The sequence below is a fragment of the Cryptomeria japonica genome, chromosome 5 (assembly GCF_030272615.1).
Source record: "Cryptomeria japonica chromosome 5, Sugi_1.0, whole genome shotgun sequence".
Taxonomy (NCBI): Eukaryota; Viridiplantae; Streptophyta; class Pinopsida; order Cupressales; family Cupressaceae; genus Cryptomeria; species Cryptomeria japonica.
The window spans coordinates 15,810,553-15,822,346 of record NC_081409.1 but is presented as its reverse complement, the minus strand read 5'-3'; the positions used below and the strand labels follow the sequence as shown (position 1 = coordinate 15,822,346).

General features: G+C 36.1%; 1 protein-coding gene across 1 annotated transcript; it reads right to left on the bottom strand.

The window, feature by feature from the left end:
* Positions 1-1,034: 1,034 nt before the first annotated feature.
* LOC131077995 (cyclin-U4-1) lies at positions 1,035-6,739 on the bottom strand. The gene is made up of 2 exons (XM_058015611.2): positions 4,433-6,739; positions 1,035-2,001 (listed from the first exon to the last, which is right to left on the bottom strand). Exons 1-2 carry the CDS (start codon positions 4,801-4,803, stop codon positions 1,713-1,715), a joined length of 660 nt encoding a protein of 219 aa, XP_057871594.1. The 5' UTR covers positions 4,804-6,739; the 3' UTR covers positions 1,035-1,712.
* Positions 6,740-11,794: the final 5,055 nt, after the last annotated feature.

Genomic DNA, 11,794 nt, shown 5'->3' with positions numbered 1-11,794 from the left:
CATCACACCTAAATATTATAATGACAACTAAAAACCTGCACACCTCAACTACTTTGGAAGGAAATGCCTCCCCACGTTATTGCCCACGAGGAATATCCTGTTTTGGCAGAGCTTCTAAAATAGTTGAACTTTTTTAATCCATCTTTATTTTTTATTTTTCACTTTAGAATTGTCTCATTATGTGTATATATCAATCGTTTGTGTGAATATTTTAGAAGTATCTCTCAATATTAAATATGAACAGGGGATATGGACAGGGGAGTGTCAATGACTTGGAACATATACGCTTTATTGCAGTTGCATTATCATGAAGAACTGGTCCCGATGTTCATTAGGCAAATTTCAATCGCAATAAAAGAAACTACGTTTACTCGTGCTTACATTAAAAAAAAAAAAATTGTGTTAGCAGGTTTCAAAGGAACAAATGATTCATGAAGTTTTCATGGTTCATAATGATCAATATCATGCACAAAAAAATCTACATAATCTAATTCAGAAATGAACATGTTGAACAAATGACTTTCAAACTCTCCACCCAAGATGAAAAACCCTCTGGCATTCAAGGTGGCATAAATAAGTCAAATAGAAGGCACAAATCCATGAGTGCCAAATGCCTTTGGCAATAAACAGGTCAATTCTATGACTACTGAAACACATACCCACTTTATCATGCCTGCATATCACTAAGAGCTGGCCCAGCAGTTCACAGGCCAGATATGAACCCCATATTCCCAGTCATCGTGACAGAACTAAAAACAAAAACATCATTATCAGCAGCAAAATGTCTGCTTGTGCTTATGTAAAATTTGGAATTAGTAAATAAGTGTGGGGCATTGTTTATGTTAGTGTATACTAGGTTCTCAAACTCTTCACCCAAGAACAAAACCCTCGTAACATGCAAGGTCCTGTAACCGCTCAAATGACTCAAATTGAATAAGTGAACCCACAAGTGTTATCATTGTTACATCTAAATGCTTTCCAAAATAAACATTCATGAAAACATTCTTCCACACAACAAGCAATGAGCTCAAACATACACAAGAATAACAACTTTCATAAGCATATTTCTGGCATAGAAAACACACTTCATACTGAGATACCAAAGAACAGTGATTATACATGTTCATGCTCTCTTACATTATCTTCAATAGGAGAAGAGCCATAACATAGAATTAAAGGCTATAAAAAGACACACTCTAGCTCCAAGCTCACAGAGTTAGTGAGATCCTCATACTATTGCCAAAGCATATTTGAACTTTATAAAGGGTACTCAGATGTAAGCTCAACAAAGCATTGAGGATCTAGGATCCCAAAGGCTATCATCTTAGGTGTAAACTAGTCAAGGATCTCTGTTTGAACACTAAACATCCCTCTAGTATTTGGACCATTTACCTGGTAAACACATCTTAGATCTTGAAACTCTGATTTATCTTGGTAACCTTCAAGGTCCATGAAGATGGAAACCATACTAGATTAGAAGATACAATCCAAACTTGATTGTATATTCTGCAGAGGCCTTCAACAATTTATGTTGCATGATTGAAGAGAATGGAGCTCTTGATATGGATTCTTGACCAAGAGAACAAACCAGCGGCTTCAGCAAGATACCCGCTTTCCTTATTATTCGTTCAAATATTTGGAGGTACCCACGATTGCAAAGGAAAAGGTGCAAATAAATTACATAGCTCGTTGTCGTTTTTGGTCTATGGTACTCAAACTCCTGCGTAACTACACCAAACTGTCATCTGCTGCTGGGGTATTTGAGGCTTATCTTGCACAGAATTATCCACCAAACCACACCAATATTGTAATATCGGTTTCTCTATCTGATAACTGCTAGAAAGCACCATCTCCCGTTGAAGAAGACTGCAGTAATTCTCAAAAGTGCTTACTGTGATATGAAGGCGAAACCGTAATGCAAACAGAAACTCAAGCTCTAGCCTGTTCATTTCCAGTGGTGTGACACCACCCACTTTCGCATAATATGAATTGTTGTAGTACCTGTAGATCAAATGAAAAATATTGGTGAGAATGCCTGTAAATTTACAAAAAGCCATAGAAGCATCTATAAAAATGTCACAGGTTCACAATGTTTCTCAATTTCATATTTGGGAAAACCACCAATCAAATTAGCAGAAATAAACATCCCAGTACTAAAGTGGGACAACCAAGACTTGACAGCCACTGCTGCCTGTCAATTTTAGAAAAGGAGCTACACCTGAACCATAATAAGGAGCCTACCAAAAAGCCCAATTCCAAAGAGGGCCACTAGCACAGTGGAAGAGCACCTTACCATGGATAAGGGAGACCCTAAGTTTGAGATCTAACCGATCCATGGAAAATAAGATGGTAACAGAGCCAGACTAGAATACCAAACTGTGGCTCAATTAAAGGGGAAGGCAGGGGCGGAGAATGAGCTACACCCAAACTGCAGGAGTAGCGTACCAAAAAAAAGAAATATCAATAACAAAGAGATCTGGTAGCTCAGTGATAGAGAAACCCAAAATGCAAATGGGAGGTCCTAGGTTGGAGTCCTAGCTGACTAATGGAAAATTTCAAAATAACAGTCAGAACAGGAATTTTTGTGATGGATAGTTTCTTTTACTGCCTTTCAATTTGCATCTTAAACAAATGTTTAGTGACATTCTTATTGCATAACAAAATTCTTATCAAAAAAGATATGTATAATTACTTAATAAAAGATAAAAACTACTTCAATTTGGTTTTGAATGTGCCCTCAACCCTCCCTATAAATGTACACAAGGGCGATAAAGATAGTGCAACCTGCTTTAAAGTTTTAAAATTGATTGTTACATATTAAGATAAATTTCCCACAAGCTTTTTGGCCGATCAAGCGCCATTCCATTGATAGTAGAACTAGAGACCATAATGGCACAATCACATCATATATGAGAGGATCCGGCCATTTGTTCAACAAAACAGAAGTTTGCAAGTTGAAAATCAGGTTTACACCTGCAAGTTTACAGCATATTTTGAATTCTACTAGGCAAATCTGCTTATCTGTTGAAAAAAACACATAGTAAAAGTCTATGTTATTCAGTAAAGCGACAAACTATTAGGCTGACCAATGGCCCTTCCATCGATGGTAGGTGCCATACTCACAGGCACAGCATGTGGAATGGTTCAGAACATTTTCAACAAAACATAATTACAAGTATGGCACCTACCATCCATAGGGCTCACCTACGCATATGGGTTAGGGTTAGGGTCCAACCCATCCAGAGCAGTAGCCACACTCCTAGCATGTGAGAGTTAATGTAACCGTTGGCTCTTAGGACGTTTAGTCAGCTGCTTGGTTTCCTACTTTATAAGATTGGCCTAATAATCATGAAAATCCACAAAAGCAGATGAAAATGTCACGAATCTTAATTATTTTCCACTTCCATATTGGGCAAACTTAAAGTACAAAATTACAAATTATTATAATAACTTGAAAACCATGAAAAGCCACAAAAGCAAATCAATATATCAGAAAAATCATCCCAACACTTGATATGTGATAATTGTTCATGAGAATACCTGAAACTTCCATGACAAGCTACAAAAGCAGATGAAAAATGTCAGAAGTGGTAGAATTCTTTTTTCTTTTTATTTCCATTTTCTATTGGGCAAAATGCTGAAATAGGAGGAAAAAGCTTCCCAAAACTAAAACTGTAAAAGTTTACTAGAACTAACTTGGCATTTCTTTAAACTGGATAAAATTTCAACCAACTACATGGGCATTTAAAGATTTCATAAAACTGGCTAAAGTTTCAACCAACCACATGGGGGCATTTGGAGATTTCATACAGCTGGATAAAATTTCTGCTTAAGCCAAAAATCAATGGCAGCAGGTGAAAAGATGTCCCAGGGAATAGCAGCATGAGATCTAAAAGTTTGAATACAATTTTGTTGGAGAAGCAGTTTAAGCCAATTGAGAATGCATTCTATGGGTAGGCTTGCCTTATTGTTAGGACAGGCAATTTTATTGGGTTTTCATAGTTGACTGCGTGAAATGGTTCTCTCAAGCTCCAAGCAATAAATGGAAATTGAAAAGGATGCCATCTAGAAGCGAACAAGCTCAAATTCAATAATAATTAATCAGAAATCAAAATCCATGCGATTCAACCTAACTAAAAAGCAAATAAGATGACGAAGAAGTCAATCCAAATAATATAGATTTGACTTTGAACTTGAAGCAATCCTGAAATACCTGAGACCCTCAAAACAGCCAGGAAGCCTCTAAAATTCAATCAATAGAGTGATCAAAGAAGTCTAGAAGCTTGTATAAATGCCTAAGATTAGTCCAAAATGAAGCTATATAGATTACAAAAGATGGATCAAAATGGTTGAAATGCGCTTAAAATCGTCATATCCACATGGAAAGGTAAGCATCGAAATCAGAAGAAAAGGGATAGAAAACAATACTCACGCATCATCCAGAAATTTGGCTGCAACCATAACACTGGTTATGAGGAGGCGATGAACATTGAGCGATGTGATGGGAAGATTGGTCCGTTGCTGGTGTATAAATCTGTCAATATAAGCATAAGCAACCACAAAACATGAAGGGCTACAGTTGGCGTACTTGAAGATCCTCTCTAAGTACTTCCCAATGCCTATTGAGGGGGCCCTGAGTCCATGAAAAATACTGAACTTTTGAGCAATTGGCAGGCACTGAATGGATGCTGCTCCAGGCGCTGCCTGTTCATTCCTTTCCACCACCCTTTCCAGTAGAGAAGACAGAATTGAAATAATGGGAGGATCTTGGCCTGATCCTCGGGGCTCAATAATCCAGTACATATTTGGCAGATGTGGTGTAGTGAGACTATAACAGGAGCAGTCACAATGTAATCATACAGATGTTACAGTGCAACCAATGAGCTCTATGGTTACTGAAAACAAATACCCAACAAAAGAAACCTATGCTGCTGGGTTGCTGAGATCCATCATTACCGATGGCCGCTAATTCACTGATAAACGCTGAACCTGCAAACTCTCCTTTGCCGTTTCCTCTGTTGGAAAATCTCTCCACATCTAAGCTTTGAACTTGGATATCCTAATAAGCATGTATTAACAGTTGAGCCCTAATCCTCAATCCATTCTCGCGAACTAAACTTTTAGGACGTCATTTCAGATTTCTCATAGAGCGGGGAGGAAAACTTAGCTAAGAGACTCTGAATGATCCCAAGATCTATGAGATCAAAAACAAGATACTGAATAAAGGCAAATGATATAGATGTCAGATACCCAACAAATAAAGGAGAACAAAACTCAAAACCATTGGCCAAGCTAGTCTGGAAGAACTATATAGAAGCTAGCAGGCTGTTGTCCGAAGTTCTAAGTAATCCAACGCAGCCATCTTCAGGGAAAGAAAGTTTGATTCAGAGAAGAGTTTCCATGGGCACCAATATGAGAGGTGCCCATCACTTGTGCAGGCTTCACAATCAAAATTTTCAGATTTTAGATTAGAATTGTATGGTTTACAAAATCAAAGAAAAAGAAAGGGGTAGGAGGAACTTTTGGGGCCCAAACGAAAGACGGCATTCATGTACCCAACTTTTCAATAGGGCTCACCTAATACCATTCAAAAGAGAGGCCACTCATGACCTCTAATAATCAATACTGGACCTGGATAGCATACCAAGGAGCTAAATCATAGCAGGTGCTGAGATCCAATAGGTGGAAACCATTTATCCACTCTTAACTATCAATGCAGAACATTGGGCACCGTATCCAACAAGTTCACCAATGCGATAGACCTGACATACAGACCAAGAACATGAAACGACAAGCAAATGTAGCCATTAAAAAATTTGAGCTTGTCCGCATAAGATATTTGAGCTTATAATCTTGCAAAAGGGGCTTCAGAGTTGGGATTTAGAGATCGTAAATCACATTCACCTGCACATTCTTCTCAGATCTATAACAACATGACCCAAACATGAATAAGAAATGGGCTCAAGGAATTCTTACAACAGAATGCTTAGCCAGTGGCTACAATGCAGGTAGAAGCATGTGCTGTGTAGATTTAGAATAAAAGACAAAAACATAGACAAGACTACCTGGTGAGAATCATACAAGGGTCCATGGAGATTGGCTAAAATGACAGCTTTTAAGGTCAGTTTTTCGAAGTAGGTGCAGCAAAGAAAGCAAAAAGAAAACAAAATAAATGAAATGGGATAGGCCAACCGATTATTCTGCACACTGGTTACTATCAAAGCTGAAATATCTGCGGGATTAAAATCCCTTGACAGTTTTTAGATGCCAGGAGAAAAAGGAGAGGCATTGAGTGCAGTAAGTTTGCATTCCTTGTATTTGAATAATACTTGATGGGTGTATGATCTGTTTTTTTTACTTTTTAAGTTTTGACTTCAATTTATTCCCATCGAGATTTACAAAACCACTCTCATCCACCTTTCCCAACCCCTCACCAATAAAACAGTGGCCTAGATTGTCGGTTCCGATGCCCAAACAAACAAATTGGCACTACCCACATGATTTTTCAGTTCATATTTGGCATTTAGAGCTTCCCTCCCTATCAGATCAGCCTTGAATTCAGGCTAGTTGGGTGAGTCCCACTAACTCCTCTTTTCCTTTTCCTTTTCCTTCATCAACACACCCACATAATCAATCAACACGCTTAAGTAATGTGTGTGTCAAACCTATGACATTTTAATGTTGTGCTAAAGTTTGGTGTGAGTTTGGAGACCAGCTGGCGTCTTCACGGTCTGTTTTATTCTCTGTTTCGCTAGGTGTTGCAGTTATCATCAATATACTAATAAAAAATGGACATAAATTGACCAAACATCGATCTGAATGGTGAAACACTCTTTCACAACTTTGTGTGCTCTGCTGGTTATGGTTCAAAATTTTTGTTGTCTCTTTGAAAAGTCCTTAACATGCATCCACCACTATTTTATTGATTATAAAAGCATCTAGGTATATACTTTTTTAATGGATGTAAAATAGAATTTCTAGATGCTTTTCTAGTAAAATATTTGACTGTGTGGGAGGCATATGATCTCTTTTAAAATATTATCTTCTTCTTTTTTGCTTCTAGGTTGGTCTTGTGAGTGTGCCTTGCCCTTGGATGGGCTATTCATTTATCGACTCCATTCAAATTTAGTTTTGGTCACAAGGTCCTTGGTATGTTGGTGAAGTTGAGGTTCTTAATGAGCTCGTAGGGATTAAGTCTTGTTGAATGCGAGACTTTGACATCATAAGAGATGAGGTCAAGATTGTGCTTGACTCTTAGCTCAAGAGGATGAATAATCCTAACATTATATTTGTATTAAGGGATTCTTATACTATAAGACAATAGTTTTGTAGGAATAGAAAGTACATCTATAAATCAATTTAGGATATGCTTAAGAAAATTAGTAATTTAGTTTGAGAATGATTCAATTTCATTTCTTTAATTGATGCTCTTCATGAGAGAGAATTATATCACAAATACAAATAACTAGAGAGGGATATCTCATATGAATGATGGATCATGGAATCTAATACAAAATATTGATGGAAAAAAAAGTTATATAGTCAAATCTAGAAATACTCAAGCTAATAATATGGATTGTGAAAATTTTAGGTCTTTTATCAGTAATTTAATTAGATTTTAAAATAATATTAAGATTGATAAATTTGAATTAAAGGTTAGAAAGTGTTCAATTCTTTATTGAGTTCAGATGTTGATGTTGATTTGACTTAGTGATGCATTCTTTGATTAGATTTAGATTTTTTAATCAAACCCTAGCTAAATAATGATTATTGTTTTTGTCTGTGAAGATATCTACTTTTGGGACCTAGTTGTGCTAAAAATCACATTAGTGTTAGTGAACCCATCATAAGTGGGTTGAATTATAAAACTTCCTTACTCTAAGTCAAACACCTTTCACCATTGTTGCACATTGTAAGATATAAAAGGCTTGTAGATAAAATATGTCTACATATAGTGATTATCAATATTAATCGAGTGTTGTTGGTTTTAGTATTGCTCTTGATCTAATGTGATCCTTCAACAATTACAAAATGTGGAGGATGTGTAAGGATGTTTTCTAGTGTCATAGGGTTAACCTTTAAGTATAATATTTTATGGACTAAATTCAAATATAATTTAAGTGTGCTGATTGATAGGCAATAGTCTAATTTAAGGGTCAAGTAAGAATAAGTAAAAAATATGTTTGAATTTTGAGGACCTAATCCCAAATGTAATTTTGTTCAATGGACAAATGTGCACCTATAGTCTAATTCATTATTGAGAATCAAAATTGATTTAGACCACTTAGATAAAAAATGTTGAATGTTGGTGGATTTTCTAGATATTATTAATTGATGCACAAACATATCAAAATAAGTATCAAGATAGGAATCTAGGACAAGATCTGAAGTAAATATAAATAAATGAATAAAAGGGAAAATTATGCACTCTTGTTTTTTATTAGATTTGTTGTTATTATTATTATTAGAAGTAGCAAAAATTACAATAAAAGTACTTCGAAAATAAAAAACATCACCACCCAAAATCTCTTTGTAACTAGAAGGGGAAATAGCATGCCACTTAGTACACCATCTCTGAAACCCTAATATACATAAGAAATTACATTGAATACAGCCTAGTAACCACCAACCATTACAAAAAAACTAAAGAGGTACTCATCTATCCTTCAATTCTACAACTTCACTCCTAGCCTACTTTACAGACAAAACATTTTCCATTTGAAAGTTTTATTTGGACCTCTTTGGGGATTCCTCTATCACCTTCCTCTATCTATGGCTGGAAGACATGCCCATCTCCAGTGCATTCTTAGACTTCTTATCCCATTCTTCGACCACAATGGACACAATCTCTTCCTCTTCGACTCTTCCTTCTTCCCATCCCTGCTCTAAGTCTTTGCCTCTTTATTCCTCATGTTGATCTCTTGCTTCTAAAGTGCACAAATAGTTCTTAATCCTACTCAACCTGATTTGGCAGCTACATGACAAATCTCCTTGTCTTGATTAGCACCCCAAAGGAAGAATGGTCTTAGAGTTAGAATGACTTCACCTACATGCAACTAGTCTCATCTCGGTGCCACAAAGTCTTCACTTGGTCTAGCCATCGCCATGAATGATGTCAATCCCCGACACCACTCCTCTCGTACACATTGGGTAAGTTTCCAAAAGGTCTCTTCCTTTTAGTACATAATTCTAGACACCAGGCCAAGAATAGGGAGGCAATGTCTGCATTTGTCCTATATTTGTACACTATGTTGGTAAACAGATTTGTCACTTCAAAATATTCTACTATGTGCCCAATGGAGGAGTGACAAAAAAGTTCCCAACAATTGGATAGACTGTTATGTGAAGCACGATCCTCCTTTGCGTTTGAGATGGGCAAATCCCTCATATGATAGGGGTATTTGTATTTTTACGTATAATTAAATTTGAAAAGAGAAAGGAAAAATAACTATGAAAGGAGTTTAAAGAAATCTACACAACACACATACGATTGTCACTCAGATACCATTGACCTTTAATCTTATCACCATCAACGCTTAGACTATGCATGAAAAGAGAGTGAAACAAAACATCAAAATTGCATAACGCCTATATATTCCAGAGATACCAAAGAAATCTATAACGTTATATGACCATTGTTTGAAACTGGGAAAGTAATTTGCAAGCTTGTTATTTCAATATCACACGATAGTTACATAACATTGAGCAAATGAATACTTAACAACCATGGAAATACTTCCAATCTACCTTGTATTAAAAATGATGAAGTTATACAATCCAAAATGTTAGCTGTCCCAAACTCACAAAGTTCAAAAAGTCCTTCTCCCATCTATATTTTTAATATTTATAGCCTCTCAAAATAACTACCTCATAACCAACTTTGATTATGAGTTAAAAACTAACTCATTTCTGCGCAAATTACAACGAGTTAATAACTAGCATATTTATGCACGGAAAAAGTCAACCTACTAACCTTGACTCTATGAGAGAAAATCACAACTTATACAATGAAACCAAAAATAAACTAAGTAAAACATGACCAAGGGGAGTATGCTAAGATATAAACATGGTGTTGATTTTTGATATCATGTAAGAGCATGCTAGCTGATTATTTGTTTTTGCTGAATTGGTATTTTAGCCTTGAATAACTTGTATGCTTGAGTGCGTCTACCATGAACTTGTACCCGGGAATGATCACATTATCCATTTTTAATTTGGCAGTAGCTTGGCCATCCTAGATGTTAACCAAATCATGATAATATGAAGGCATGTCGCAAGCATGTAAGGCAATTGAAATGACATTGAGTCTCTTCAGTCTATTTGCATCTGACACCTGTACATCTGCTAATTTGGTATTGACTGTCATGAAAGTGCTTAGGAGCACTTGGCTGTCCATTTGCTGAAATTGCTCTTTTACTGATACATCACCAATGATATTCATTGTATCTTCTATTACCTTCATATTTGTTTGTTCACAAGTTATCAAGAGTTTTTGATACTCATCCAAGCATTGTTTGATATTCTCCAATTTCTAACTTATACTCTTGCACCATGTACTGGATTGATTTTTTTCTTTATGAGAGAAGACCTTTTCAGCAATGAGTACATTCATATCTATTTTTGCTATCCTTTGGAATTCTTTCAAAGTATCATGTCGAGACATTTCTTGTTCTTTGGCGCTCTTCAACTTTGTTTCAATTTCCTGTTCATGTTCATCCAGCTTCATATGAACATCCTTGGCCTTCTCAATGAATTCTAATGTTTCTGACTTCATTTGATTAATCCATTCTTCTAACATCCTACTTTGTTTCTTGCATTTTTGTATATCTTCCATCACCTTCTTTTCAATAATTCCTTCGGTGTGCACTAATGTTGAAGTTGAGGTTGACTCTAATTGTGTATCATGAAGAATGCACAATAGATTTGATATAGGATGAAAGAACCTATATTTGTTGCTTTAGTTGATCCTTTGTTTCCTTATCTTTATTTGCTTTGTCAACAAGAATAGCTGCTGAAATTTGAAAATTATGGACAACTATCTCATGTGTTGTAGGCCCTAAATCCACTCGTGTCATGCCAAATTCGCCTCATTAGCTTCACTTACATCTTTTTCAACAATGGGTTGGGCTACCTCAACATATAAATTTCCTGATGATGGATTAATTCCTAATCTAGATGCAACTTTGGTTTTCTTAGGTTTAGCTATTTTGTGAAGTACATTTGCAACTGCATCAAAACTAGGAGCTATCAGCTGAACAATTCTCTTCTCATTCTATAAACTCTTTTGTAACCAGAATGATGAAGATGATAGCAATGATTCTTGATTGTTCACATATGTAGAGGTTAAAGATGTTAAATTATTTGGGAAGAGTGGAGATTGATCTTCAGTATGAGCATCATTCATTTTAGCTTCCTCATGAATGGCAAAATCATCATGTTGGGGTGATGAAATAATGATAGACGGTGAGATGGAAGGAATTTGTTGACTATCAGCATTGGGAGGGTGTTGAGGTGAAATACTTTCTAACTCATCTTCAAGCTCCTGGGCAAGATTCACTATTTTACCTTTTGTCTTTGATCTCTTTTTTTAATGACAGAGCTAACTTCACATGCCTTTGCAAGATCCTTCCCTTTTTTTGGATCTTCTCCATCATCACCTCCTTTGGAAATATTTTGGTGTAGACTCATCACTGAGTTTGATCTTTGCGAATTAGCTGGAATGGAAGAACTTCCTTGTGCTCCACTTCTATTGTTTGAGGAATTAGCTTTATACGAAGGTCTAGTTGTCATAGAC

Coding starts and splice junctions, on each gene's coding strand:
- LOC131077995 (XM_058015611.2), bottom strand. CDS start 4,803: ATGTACTGGATTATTGAGCCCCGAGGATCAGGCCAAGATCCTCCCATT. Junction 2,002..4,432: donor GCCAAATTTCTGGATGATGC/GTGAGTATTGTT, acceptor TTTGATCTACAG/GTACTACAACAATTCATATT.